The sequence below is a fragment of the Neophocaena asiaeorientalis genome, unplaced genomic scaffold (assembly GCF_003031525.2).
Source record: "Neophocaena asiaeorientalis asiaeorientalis breed wild unplaced genomic scaffold, Neophocaena_asiaeorientalis_V1.1 scaffold174, whole genome shotgun sequence".
Lineage (NCBI taxonomy): Eukaryota > Metazoa > Chordata > Mammalia > Artiodactyla > Phocoenidae > Neophocaena > Neophocaena asiaeorientalis.
This window is the reverse complement of record NW_020174922.1, coordinates 2,589,177-2,603,009: the sequence shown is the minus strand read 5'-3', so window position 1 is coordinate 2,603,009 and position 13,833 is coordinate 2,589,177. Positions and strand designations below refer to the sequence as shown.

The 13,833-nt window shown below is 40.1% G+C and overlaps 1 protein-coding gene across 6 annotated transcripts in view; it reads left to right on the top strand.

Moving 5' to 3' along the window:
- The window catches only part of FREM1 (FRAS1 related extracellular matrix 1), a 167,660-nt gene that overhangs the window by 133,898 nt on the left and 19,929 nt on the right, over positions 1 to 13,833 (top strand). For all 6 annotated transcript variants that reach the window (XM_024760474.1, XM_024760472.1, XM_024760473.1 and 3 more), the window contains 4 exons: positions 5 to 206; positions 924 to 1,068; positions 9,791 to 9,920; positions 12,506 to 12,578. In XM_024760474.1, coding sequence (XP_024616242.1) covers positions 5 to 206; positions 924 to 1,068; positions 9,791 to 9,920; positions 12,506 to 12,578 — 550 coding nt within the window. The remainder of the gene's footprint in view (positions 1 to 4; positions 207 to 923; positions 1,069 to 9,790; positions 9,921 to 12,505; positions 12,579 to 13,833) is intronic.

The following is a 13,833-nucleotide window of genomic DNA, read 5'->3' as shown; positions in this document are numbered from 1 at the left end:
GCAGGTGGACCAGGTGGACAAAGCAGCCCCCCACATCACACATTTGCATTCCCCTTCTCAAGTGGGGCTCCTGAAAAATGGTTGTTATGGGATTTACATCACTTCCCACGTGTTGAAGGCATCTGACCCCGACACTGATGGCAATCAGATCATCTTTAAGATTTTACGAGGCCCCCAACATGGACATCTGGAGAATACAACAACAGGTACTGCCTTCCTTACTCCTTGTAATTGCTCATTTTAAAATACCCAGTGGCTAGCAATGCTAGACAGTAATTTAATTAAGTGCAGGCCCATTTGGTAAACACTCCCCAGGGCTTCCTGATAGATGCAGTTTATAAATCAATATAGTTGCTAAAGAGGGTTTGAAGCTGCGTTTTCCTAAATTCATCTTGAGTGGGAGAACTAAATACTAATACACGGTTGTGTGTTGTTTACAACTTTTTTTTCAATAACCAGATCGTAATATATTGACAGGAACACACATTGTCAGGACCAAATTCATATTTGTGACTCATTGTTTTCTATCATAAATTCCAAGGTGATGTAAGTTCATTAAAAACAATTTTTTTGGTGTAAGTTTTCTCTGGATTGTATCTTATTTCTGCTTTATGAAGACAATGATCACAATATGTCACTAAACAGGATGGCACAGAATTTTAGATTTTATTACTATATCTTCCTACTCCCTCTCTATTTTCATATTTAAGGTACAATATTTCTGAGACAAAGTAATTTGGAAGCCTAATTTAAGTTCATTGAATTTGAATTTTAAGATAGTTACATTTTATTAATTTCTTTAAAAAATATACTTTGGCTATTTTTAAAGAGGAGTTTGAAATAAAATAGCCATAAAATTGTATCAGCTCTTACTTAATATTTTGTTTGATTACCAGTGAAACTCATTTTCTTCTTTTTTGTAGGTGAATTTATCCATGAGAAATTTAGCCAAAAGGACTTAAACAGTAAGACCGTTCTTTACATCATAAACCCATCTTTGGAAGTAAATTCAGATACCATAGAATTTCAAGTCATGGACCCCATGGGGAACTCTGCCACTCCTCAAATGTAAATTCTTTTGCTTATTCAATAGTCCTGCATATAATGTCCAGAATGTATCTTATTAGGAAAGCGAAATGTTATTTTTTAATCAGAATCTAAGAGGACAAATTGATAGATTATTTCACAAGCTCACAGAATTGATTTTGGAGAGGGAAACTTCTATTACTGCTTGATAATGGGAAAGCCAGTGGCTTCACAGAATGTGGAAACGTTAAAAAGTTAAATTCATTAACTTAACTGGGTCATTCATTTTATGCATGCATTTACAAATGCATGTCCTTTCACACCCACAGAGGTTTCTGTCTTGACGATTCACTGGCATCCAGGACTGAGCTTGTAGGCTCATGTACAAACCATGCAGCAAGAGGTCACTCTAGGACCGTGTTAGTAACCACAGTTTCCTAAATCTAAATCTCTAAAATATCTAGAACTGGGAAGAATGAGGAAGTCAGGAAATGCTAGCAAAACATCTTCTCTTCCCAAAAACCCAAGCAATAACTAGTGACTGCTTTTGTAAGTCAGTAAACCTACCACAGGTAAGGTGAAGACAGTACAAAGAGGAAAACAGACTTGGGGAGATATTAAGTGTTACTTAGAATTTGTATAAAGTGTATGTCTTTCAGAATAACCAGAGTAACAAACGCTCAAAATTAACAATATTCACAGACCATAGTAATTTCACTCACCAGGTCCCTATTCTAAACTTTTTTGGAAGGTATACCTTGAGTAACTTACCAGCTGTCAGATGATCACAGAAAGGTTAATCATAGCCCAGTTGTCCACGTGCAGTGTTTTTTCTTTCTTTTTAAGTTTGATACCCTTCCCAATCACCTCAAAGGAAAGTTGTTCATATATCCTAGTTTTACTATTTACCTTATCCTAGTCAAACTATGTCGCATAAGTGAGGACAGCTCCTTTACGGGGCTTTTATGACAGAATATGGACAAAGGAAGAAAAGAAAAATGGAGAAATTCACCTCTGCTCCCTTCATTCTTGCTTTTTCTTTCTAATCCTGAATTGTAGTCCCAATATCTGCCAGCAGAGGTCTCTGTAGTCATTGTTAGAAAAACACGTCTTTAACAAAACATGTTCCCAGGGTCCCACCTCTATTGCCTGCAGTACCTGGTCCGGATTTTTACCGAGTGGCTACTATAGGCCAGGCGCGCAGTACAAGAAGCTGGGAAATAGGTATGAGCAAGGAAGTCCTGTCCCCTGACATTAAAATACAATCATGGCGCTATAAAAGTAAAACAGCTGCCCACCCTACCATTAAAATGCTCTTGCCTCGGGATTACAATCTTTATAGAAAATATATTGCCTACTTGCAATTCAGACAAACGTCTTCCAATTTTCAAGGAAATTGTTTTTAAAAATCCTGCTCCAAAAATATTAATAAATTGATCTCACTTGCTTATTAATAGTTCAACTAAAAAACCTCAGAATATTGATCAGACCTGCTGCTCATCAAATGTTGACTGCTGGTCTTCCACGTGAGAACACAGCATAGGTGCCAGAGAATTTTTTTCCCAAAATAGAGCTAGATTGTTACTGCTTCACCTACATACCCTTTTCAGTCCTCATTGTTACCAAGGGCATTGTTTTTGAAGATGATTTATGATTTTAAATAATCCTCAAATTTATTGCAGACTCACAGAATTTATAGCCTTACTTGAGGCTTTTAAAATAGGCTTCTACTGGTACTGGATACCTTTTTTCAGGTACTTGCGCTGGAGTTGTTTCTAATTCAGCTTGTAATGATTGGAACCAGTGGAATATAATGTAAAATCTGCCTACTGATGGTTAATCCCAGATAACTTTGATTTGATCTGACATATATTAAGTTGTCTCCTCTAGAGTGGGTGGGGGGCGGGGGAAGGAAACTACTCAGCGCTTATCTGTATACATTTTGAAGGATATAGTTGGCCCTAACCTCATTTGTAAGTAGATGTTTTTTGGAACAAGAAGAACTTTTTTTTCCCAGCAGGAAACAAATGTTATGAAGAGTGGTCTGTCTTCCCATGACAACCAGCAGGAAGCTACTTACACATACATTATAAATCACAGGCATTTACAACGTAGGTTTCTGCTCTAGTTCATTGCTCTCCGTTCAATCGTCAAAACCACCTTTAAGTTAGGTACTATCATAATCCAGAATTTACAGGTGAAGAGTCTGAGGCAAAAGGAGATAGGAAGTGACTTTTCCAAGCTCATACACCTAAATAGTGAAGGAGCTAAGATTTAGGTGCGGAAAGTATGGTTCTTGAGTCCATGGTTTTCCTCACTGCACTAAAGGACTTTTTGCCCACTTTTAATGAGTGTGCGGAAACGGCCTATAGGAAAAGAAGCAACAGACTCAGCTCCCTTCTTTCTCTCCAGTCTTTGGCCACCAAAGCAACAAGAAAGGGGGAATACTTACTCCTCAAGACCTTAAATTAAGTTTACATTTCAATATGAGTGTGTACTCCATGGCTAAGGCACTGGGGGTTATGGGATAGATAATACACAATAAACCACTGGACTGAGAGCCAAAGAACAGGGTTTGAGCTTTGGCTCTCCCACTGACCTGGGTCAAGGCTTACTTACCTTAGTTATCTCATCTGTAAAGTGGGGGCAGTACTACAATTTCTTCAGTGGAACGAATGAGGTAAAACATATGTAAGCATCTTCTATACTTAAAGTCATTAACAAATGTGACCTGTGGTGGTGATTACTATTGTTGTTCATTCACAAGGGGGCAACAATTGACTGAAGAAGGATCCCAGAGACATTTGGTGGCCAGCTCAAGCCCACCTCTAGTTAGAAATTGACTCTGCGTTGATTCACAAAGTGAATAATCCATATGCTTGTTAATCAATCAGCTACATGCTGTGGAACTTTGTGTCCTTTTCTGGCTTAGACGGTATTAATAGATTCATATTCTGCATGTTTAAAGGGGTGAGACCTTCTATAACACAGCTGAAGAGACAGGTGGGTGCAATCTGGAGCAAAATGGAGGCTCTTTAAAGAACAAGAAGGACCCATGTTCAGGGGGAATTGTCCCAGAATCTTGATTGCTAGTAAGTTTTTGCCATGGCAGCATTTCTATAGAATATCATTCCTGAAGGGTCACTATTTCTATTCCGTTAGAAATAGTGTTTGCAAATCTTAATGTAATCAAGTTATTGCTAGCTAGCTTGCGTGCTGCTTAATGCATCAAATGTCAGAGTCACGAAGATGCTTGTATGCACTGGGAATCTTCGAGAGAGGGGTATAGTATACAACATATCTCAACCTGATTTGACTATAGAACCAAGACCACCCTACCCCAGAATAGCTCATGAAACAAGTTTTTCAAGGGATACATTTGGGAGACATTTTATTGTAAATAGAAGTTATTTTAGAACACTGAAATCCATGGAAATTTGCATCAAGATTTAGATTTGGTTAAGTGCCAGAATTTCAGGCACTGTGCTAGGCGCTTTTACATATGTTGTCCAATTTAATCTACAAAACACAATCCTCTGAGGGTGATAAGGAAATCAGGCTCAAAGCATTTAATTGGCCAGAAGTCACTAAGTGAATGAATGGCAGAGGCCACGGTGCACCCTGACCTCAACGTGAGTGCTCATCTTATCGGCTCACGCCTTGGCGTGATTCACTCATACGCCCACGACAGTTCTCTAGTCCGATGTGAATCTCAAGGTGGTCTGCATACCACCCAAACTCAGTTACACAGGACCACATAAAACACCTCTGCAGACCACAGAATATAGCTGACTTCTGACCAAGCCAGTTTCTTAACATGCATTCAGGGTTGACCTCTTTCTTGTGCCCACTGCAGAAAGGTGAACTTCAAAAGAAAAGTTGACCCTTGCTGAAGTTCTGCATAACTCAGTAGCTGCTTCATGATTCTAAGCACTTTGATTCTTCTCCTGCCTTTGGCTACCCTCATTCTAGCTGTTCTGTTATTCATCCTTGGCCTTAAAAGAGAAGAGCTAAAGAAATCAAAAAAGAAAAGGAATTTCTAGCAGGCAAACTTGGCAATGCTTTAGCAGCTTTTATGAAACACATTGTAGGGGAAGAGTTTGAAACTCTTAGTTAGGTTCGGCTTTCATGTTACCTGCAAGCCAGAAGTTAAAAGTATTTATCTCCAGACTAGATCTAAGAAACCACAGAGGAAGGGAAAGGAAATAGCCCTTATTAAACACCCACTGTGTACAGGTGCTTTATACATATTAACAAATTTTAATTTGCATCATTTGACGTGAATATGATTCCCCTCATTTTAAAGATAATGAAAACTGAGGTCCAGAGAGACTAACTGACCATAATCACACACTAATAAGTGGTTGTGAGATGTGTCTGACTCCAAGGCACTTGTTTGGGGTACCAGCTGTGCTGCTTCCTGGCTAAACACCGTTTCCCCATTATCATGTGAGAAAGACAAATATGAAAGTGCAGGTGTTCATAGCATTTTTACTGAGCTTAATAGCATCCCCTTTGAGTTGATGTCTTAGATTGAACACTTGGAAAAATATTTTTTACCATTTCGATTTTCTTAAGTCATGTGCTACTTGATTATAAGTGAAGATCTAGTTATAAGAATAATTTAATCACAATTTTAGCTACTATAAAACCTTTCACTGAGAAGCTCAAAGTACTTAATGAGTATTCATTAAGGTTCATTTAACCTCTCTGAAGTACAGACTCATTATTATTGCACTTTGGGAAGTGAGGAAACTGAGGCATAGAGCAGCCAAGTACCTTTTTTACACACCCTTGTTAACCTGGATTAATGTCCCATATCCCAAAGTAGAGTTTTAATCCCAACTGGTTCTTCTGGTCCATTGTTCCTTCATATAAATGAACCGAGTAGCCACAAAATAAAATATCAGAAAGTATATATTTTTGACTCTACTTCAACACTATTGACTACTTGGTCCAGACAATTCTTTGCTGTGGGGCAGTGGTGGAGGGTGAGTTGGGTGTCCTATACATTGAAGGATGCTTAGCAGCGTCCCTGGCCTCTACCCGCTAAATAACCAGTACCACCCTCCTCCCATTGTGAAAAACAAAGCTGTCTCTAGACATTGTTTAATGTTGAGAAGCATGCACAGGCCTTAGAAAACAAGAAATCATGCTTTATGATAGAATGCTCTTTTACCAATGCCACCTTTCTCTCTAGTCCAATAGGAGCTAAAGAATCCAGAGTGAGTCAGGGCTAGAAAAAACATGTGAGGATCATCTAGTCTAGCTTTTTTTTCAGACTGTGTGAAATATGTTAATAGGGCTGGGGAGAACAAAAGTTTCAGTGGTCAACTGAGCTTTTCAAACAGGAAGCTAAACAAGGTTCATTATTTCCTTTAACAAATACTTATTGAGCCCTTACTATGTCTCAGTCACTCTAGAAGGGACTTGGTGCTACATCAGTGAACCAAAGACCCTTGTTTACTTGGAGCTAAGTACCTAAGTACTTAGCTAAGTTCCTTGGTACCTAAGTAAATTAAATAGTATGGTATACACGATATGTACTTTGGAAAATGAAAGTTGGTCAGATTAAGGGGGATCACAGACACTGGATTTTGGGGACGGATTGCGATTTTAAATTGAGTGATTAAACAGATTTTCTCGTGCTTGACTTAGAGAGGGACTGGAAGTCCCATCCCGTTTAATTTCTACTCCTCCATCCCGTGTCTTTCATTCACGATAGTTGTTGGGAACCAAAATTTAGCTTATACATTAAATAAAATGTTCTATTGTTTTGAGTCCCCACAGTCACTTAGGGAAGGTTTCTCCCCTGGGGATGACTTTCCCCATGAGGGACATTTGGAAAGTTCTGGAAACAGTTTAGATTGTTGTAACCAGAGGGGAGTGGTGTGGCTAAATCTGGTGGATCTCATGAGTAGAGGCCAGGGATGCTGCTAAACTTCTTACAATGCACAGGACAGCCTCCCACCACAAAGAATCATCTGGTCCCAGATGTCGATAGTGTCAGGTTTGAGAAGCCGTGACCTAGGGCCTTAAGGAGTGCTCGTGTCCTGCTAAGTGACTTGAAGTGATTGCCTGTGGGCTTCACAGAAAGTGTATCTATAAACTTAATTTCTGACCTTAGAGTGAGCTTTACTTTGTGATAATAGAAGGGAGGGATCATTAAAATGTGAAGATTTGAACCAACTCTTGTCTGCATGACACCTCGCAATCCAGAGCTTCCCACATTTCTTTCATGGGGGTCCTGCACCTGGTTACCTACATGATACCACCAAGCATACGTCTGTGTGGCTTCTTTCAGGGAGAATTCCCAAATGATTGACTACATCTCTTTTCTTTCAGGTGTTTGTGTAGAGTTTTAGCAACTGCAGTCTCAGTGTAGAAAGATCTTCCTCAATACAATACTGCAGAAAACAAAAAACACATTCAAAACATGTGTCACACATACCCTCTAGGTAGGCGAGTGCTTCGTGACTTAAGTATTTTTCTGGAAAATATATAGCCCGGCTGAAATTTCATGGCTTTTCAATAGATCTTTATTATTTGTAGGGAGTAGTTTTAAGAAAATAAAGTAGAATGTTGTGTAATGACAGTCTTAACCTCTAAGCATTATGAAGCATTCTAATGGTGTATCAGGGTTATGCATGCACTTTCCCAGACACCAAGACCCTTAATGCTTTGAAGCTGAACAGCACTCTGCATGGTCCCCTTATGGATCCAGATCAGCAATCAAACCACATTTCACTTTAGGCCTTGGGGTCACCTGCACCTGCAGAGCCACACTGCTGAAATTTTGCTGGTCATGGTTAGCAGTAGCAATGAATGGATTCTTAGAAGGTTGAACGTTGAAACTCATTTGAACCTTACTGAGACTTAGCTGAAATCCATCCCTGTGTATCTATTTCACTCCTTCCCATTGTTCCCCTTTCCTCCTCTTTTATCTTTCTGTCTTTTCCCCCAATCCCTCTCACTGATTTTGTTCTCCTTTCTCATTTATCTGGATCCTTTAGGAACTCTTTGCAATGTGTTATTTCTGTTAGCATTTATAACATCCTTGTTGCTTGTTATCTTGTGATTCTTTAAGCATAGTCACTTATTTTTTTATTTCTTGATTTGAAATCAGTTGCATCAAAGACCCATGAGGGGTCTTTGAATACTATTGAATATAAGGATCCTATTTTCATGTCAAAATTTTGTGAAGCCCAGCATGCCAATTATAATAAATTTCATGTGTATTGATTGAATAAACATTCATACAAATTCATTCCACACTCCCACACGCCCCTTGTCCCACTGGCCCAGGGTTGGTGGAGTAGGAGACAGTGCTACTGAGTTTGTTTCGCTCGTGAACTTAATCTATAGGATGTGACTGTGACACATGACTGGTACAAGGACATACAGTGATTATTAGAGGATAAACTTACTCTCTAATATGAATGATCTACAGGAAAGTCTGGAGAGCCCTGTGAAATTTGTGAATTCTGTGCTCTACATAGTAGCACCCAGAATTTCTAGTTCTGAAAGGAAAAGAAAATTGTAAAGTAACTTTAAAGGTCTAGAGGAAAGAGCCTGAATCTAAGTGAAACTTTGGGAATATAGTAAGGCAACCACTGAGGGTTTTGTGAATGGAGACTGAAAGGGAAGTGAATAAAACACAAGCAATGGAAGTGGGTTAAATGATCATAGTGAAGATTGCTTATGTCTTTATTGCTGAAAGGTTACAGGGGGTAAAGGATGTAAGAACATATTTGAAGAGAAATGTTCAGGTGAAACATTTCAAGTTTTCTCACCTCAGAAAGGGAAACACTTCAGGGTAAAGATAAAATTGTAGTCCCCTGCTTGAGGTCAGACTGCAAGAGTCATGAAGAACTTCAGTTGGGAAGAAGAATGGTAGAGAAGGAATAGTACATTTGGTTTCAGATTTATACTGGGGATTCCATCTCTGCTGTCTGTTAGCTTTGTCATAGCTTTTTGCCTTCGAGGTAGTGATTTAACCTCTCTAAGCTCAGTGTTCTTTTCTGAAGAAAAGAAAAGAAAAAGTCCCTCTCCATGCCATGAGGATTAAAGAAGTCAGTTTCCATCAAATGTTGGGCTTACTAAATATAGCGTGGGAAAAAAGACCACCCTGTATTTAGCAAGTTTATTCAGTTGTATAGCTGCATCCAAGGTACGTATTAGCATAGCCCTTTTATACGCACAGAGGGACAGATACTGCTTTAAAACACATGCACATTCTAACTCTCAGGCACATCCTCAAAGATATCTTGTTATTAAACTGAACCCAATTTCAGGGAAGACCTGTGCCTGGAAATGATCTTGTTGTATCGATGAAGGAGGCCAAAAGATAGGAGAGAAGATTGCATATCAGTGTCCTTTCCAAAAATGAACTTCTCCTTGAACTTAACACCTGCTCCTTTCCCTTCTGAAGATGCAAGTAGGAGTCTCTTTTCTATCACTAATAATTGTAAGACCTCTGATAGACGTTTAACCTTATTTCTGCATTTATAAATGGAATTCTTATCCGTGCTCTACATCACAGCATTGTTAAGAGCAATAAATGAGACAGTGACAGTAAAAGTTCTTTGTGAGCTAAAACATCCCAAACAAGTGTAAGGAGCTTGTAGCATTGGTGTAGGTTGATGAACCACTTCTGTCTCCCAGTGTGGACCAGTGCTTCAGCTTCCTACCCAGCAGAGGAGCCCCCCGGGCATCCATTATGCATTTCTCATGATTTTCTTTCTTGTTTTCCTTACATGCATAGCTTGGAACTGAAGTGGTCTCATATCGAGTGGTCACAGACTGAATATGAGGTCTGTGAGAATGTGGGCGTATTGCCCTTGGAAATTATCAGAAAGGGATATTCCATGGACTCGGCCTTTGTGAGTGTAAAGGTAACAAGTCTGTCAATTTTCAAGCTAAAACCTCGGTTGCTGGTTGGTGCCTTTGATTATTTCCTTAGAAGAATTCAGAGTAACTAAGGAAATTTCAAACTGCATGAGTGTTGCACTATTCCCGAGAGTCTAAGTACAAAACCTCCTTGTCCCTCCATCACTTATCTAGGTGCATTAGCTCCTAGATAGGATGTTTCTAACCCATTTTTAGTTTTTAAATCTGGTCTTTAACTCTTGAAGTTTGATTTCACAAGGGAGATCTATCCAACCTAGTGAACTTGGGCCAAACTCTGCTTTGGAAAGGGGAGTTGTAGGCAAATGTAAGTCCCCAAATGGCTTTCTCTTAGTATGCACCAGGACCATTTCCTGTGGTCTCAGTGGATGAAAAAAATCAGGGAACACACCTATCGTAAGCTTCACCCAAGTCACGCAAAATTAAGAGACCATGTATCAATACAGGTGCCCTGAAATATAAGGAATTTTCAATAATTATTTTTGGACTAGTCACCTGCTATTTCTTTACACTGCCATGGGCCGTGAAGCACAACCTATGGCTTCTAGAATTGAAAGATTTTTTTAGGAGTCACTATAAAAATTGCACTTCAAGTGAACGAGAGCATGAAAATCCTGTACATACGAATGCTGGTGAATGAGCCTGAAAGGTTCCCCTCCTCAATCTAAGGAAAAAAGCAGTGATACTAGCTTCTGGGAAAAAAATGCCATCTCAGTTAAGTCTCAATTACAATAATACGTTCAAATCACCCTCACAACCTCGTGCACATAAATCCTACTATATCCAGACTCAGTATTTATCTTTCTAGTGGGCATAGGGTCTTTTCCCCTGATCTGGGGTGTTTTATTACTGTTAAATCATCAGATAACTGGGTATCCCCTCTACCTTCCCAGTAGATAGTTTATGGAAAAAGAAAGAACCCGCCTGGATGGTTTTCTAATATTCTTCTGGTCCTCCATGAAAAGCACCATATGCTCCAGTCTGGAGTTTGGGGCCACAGAACCATTCACCACGGCAGGTAGAAACAACAGACGTGGTGTGACGGAACCTTTTGTCTGCTTAAGCTGAGTGCACACAGTGAAGCTCCCGCTGAGTCTGCAGGCCTTTCGCCAACAGCCCGAGTCCTTCGGGGACCACTCTGCTTACAGCACAGCCTGCTGCTTTAGCCTGGAGCCTATTGGCTGCTTGGCTGGGAGGAGGGAGAAGAAAGCGCTCTTATCCTACGTTGTTTGCCCTGGTTTGAATCACACACCTGCACCGGACTCATTTCTGCAGCCACCTTGACTCAGCCCATTCCTTTTCCTACGTAGGATTCTGTAAGCTCAGTGGTGGTAAATACTAGGTAATTGCACGTGCAAGAACCACATGGGGAAATGTAACTCCCAGCATATGATGGGTACAGGTGTGCAATGGGCTGCCTTTCCACAGGGAAAGGTTGTTGGGGAGGAGCCTTGGCATTGTGGAGAAAGAAGAAATGGGAGCTTAGGAGGCAGTACTCTTCTTGAGCAAAATGTTTCCACTGCAGACCACTGGCACATGTTAGGGCCTTTGGTTAGAAATGCAGATAATGTCTGAGGCCAAAGAAATAGGAATTTGCAAGTTTTTACTTGTGCCCTTCATCCCTTTGTAAGAAAGTGAAGGAATAGAGTAACTCACTTTCCCGAACATCTCATTCAAGGACCTCTTTTTCAAACCAGCTGAAGCTTCTTTTTCAAACTCCTTTTCAACCATATTTCAAACTAAATATGTGTTCTTCACACATATTTAGGCTCCTCTGGGGGAAGTTAAGGGCACGAGATGTCAGAGCCCTTAAATCACCTCTGTTCTTTAGCCCTGGGGGATGGGAAAAAGGGGTCAGCCAATTGTCTCTTTAGACTGGACCAATTTTTTTTTTTTTTTTTTTTTTTACAACTTACTTGAAGGAGCTTCTGAAGCCCTTGGTTCTGGGTGTGGATGGCCTTTGTGTGGCTGTTCCCCAGGACTGTCATCCCCACAGAGCCCTCATTCATGCCTGTGAAGAGGAATGGTTTCATCCAGATGCAAAAATGGACCAGACTTGTTTTAGTTCATCTGGTCTAAAGGCTTTCAGTGCCCTGAGCTTGCAGGATACCTCTAAGCTGGCTGACAGGTCAGCACCCCGGTTGTCAGCAGTACCCGCTTTTCCTTCTCTTCACTGCCCTTCTCCCTTTCCTTCAAGGCATTATTTTAGGACCTGGTTGGGGTAGAGGGAAGGCCATGAAATAAAATGATATTTGCAACAAAGAGAAATATACTATTTAAAATTCACATTACTTTCTCCAATAACCAAATCATTTATAAAGGAGAAGATAAAAATAAAGTTTTATGTTTACTTCCATTGATATTAGTCTAGGAAAAAGTTTAAGGAAGATGGGTCAAAAAAAACTTTAAGGAAGATGGGTCAAAAATGATGTATTAGAATAAAAAAACCACTTAATGTTAAAAACAGATTTAAGAGCATGAGTCTAGTCTAGTATGAGATCAGACTAGATGTTTTTCTATTACAGAATATTTATTTTTATTAAAAAAAAGATTTTGTTTTTCCCCTCTTAAGGTTAACCAAGTGTCAGCTACAGCTGGAAAGGATTTCACTATGACTCCATCTAAGCTGATTCAGTTTGACCCAGGTACGTTTTGCGTCTACACTTTGTTTCATGTTTTTGTAAGAAAGTCTGGAGATGGTGGAAAAGACAGACTATTATGCAACTTCAGCCAACTAGAAACTCCTCAGGGCACAGGATCACCCCTCTCCCAGAGAGATGAGTTTGTACTTGAGGCTTTGCCCCTCATATTTCATGTTATTACTAGTGAGTATTTATTTAAAATGAGAAGAGAGATCATAACAAATAAAATATATAAAATATTAAGGCAAACATCCAAAAATCCAGAAAAAATGCCATTTAAAAAAATTATTCAGAGGTCTGACACAAAGCTGAAATCATGTAATTGCCTCATATTTTAATGGAAATTTTTTGAATGTTATAGTCATGTGGATTCCTAAAGGGTCATTTCTAAATTATTTCTCTTGGAATAGGCTGATATGAACAGATTCCAGGGGAAATTATTATTTAATTAGATAACACCTGTTTTGTTTTAAGCGTTTGGAAAAATTTTGCTAGGTGCAAAAGGGAATATAAAAGCATGGGGCCTGTTCTCAAGGATGTTCTATCCTGTGAGAAATATAGACATGAAAACAACTCACTAATAGAGTACATTGTGACCCCAAGGCTGTGCCATTGTTCTGGCTAAGGAAAATCCTGGAAGACTTCCTAGGGGAGTTGGTAGCAGAAGAAAGGGGACTTAAACTGCAGGACAGACATACATTTGGCTAACTGTGCCTTAAGCACCAAGGCGGGAGCCATGCCTCCTTTCCCTGGTTTCTGTAGATGGGAACCAGTAGCTGTCCCTCACTGCACTGCATGGTTGTCTCTCTTTCCCTCTGGTATGGAATGGACCTAGATCACCTGTCCAGGGACAAAAGGAAAAGGCCTTGAGAAGCAGCCAGGGCGTGTGGCTTTCTGCTCCCCTGCAGAGGAGGTGTTCTGCATTCTGAGAACAGGCCATCCAATCAAGACTTCAGCCATTGTCTGCCACTGACACATGAAGTTTTGGGCAAAGGCAAAACAAAATGGCCTGAATACCATTACCACTCCAAAACTGACAACCTTAATATTAAACGTAGAGGAGACTTCCCTGGTGGTGCAGTGGTTAGCACTCCACGCTCCCAATGTGCGGGGCCTGGATTCAATCCCTCATTGGGGAACTAGATCCTACATGCATGCCGCGACTAAGAGTTCACATGCCACAACTGAGGAGCCCACATGCCACAACTAAGGAGCTGGTGAGCTGCAACTAAGGAGCCCGCCTGCTACAACTAAGACC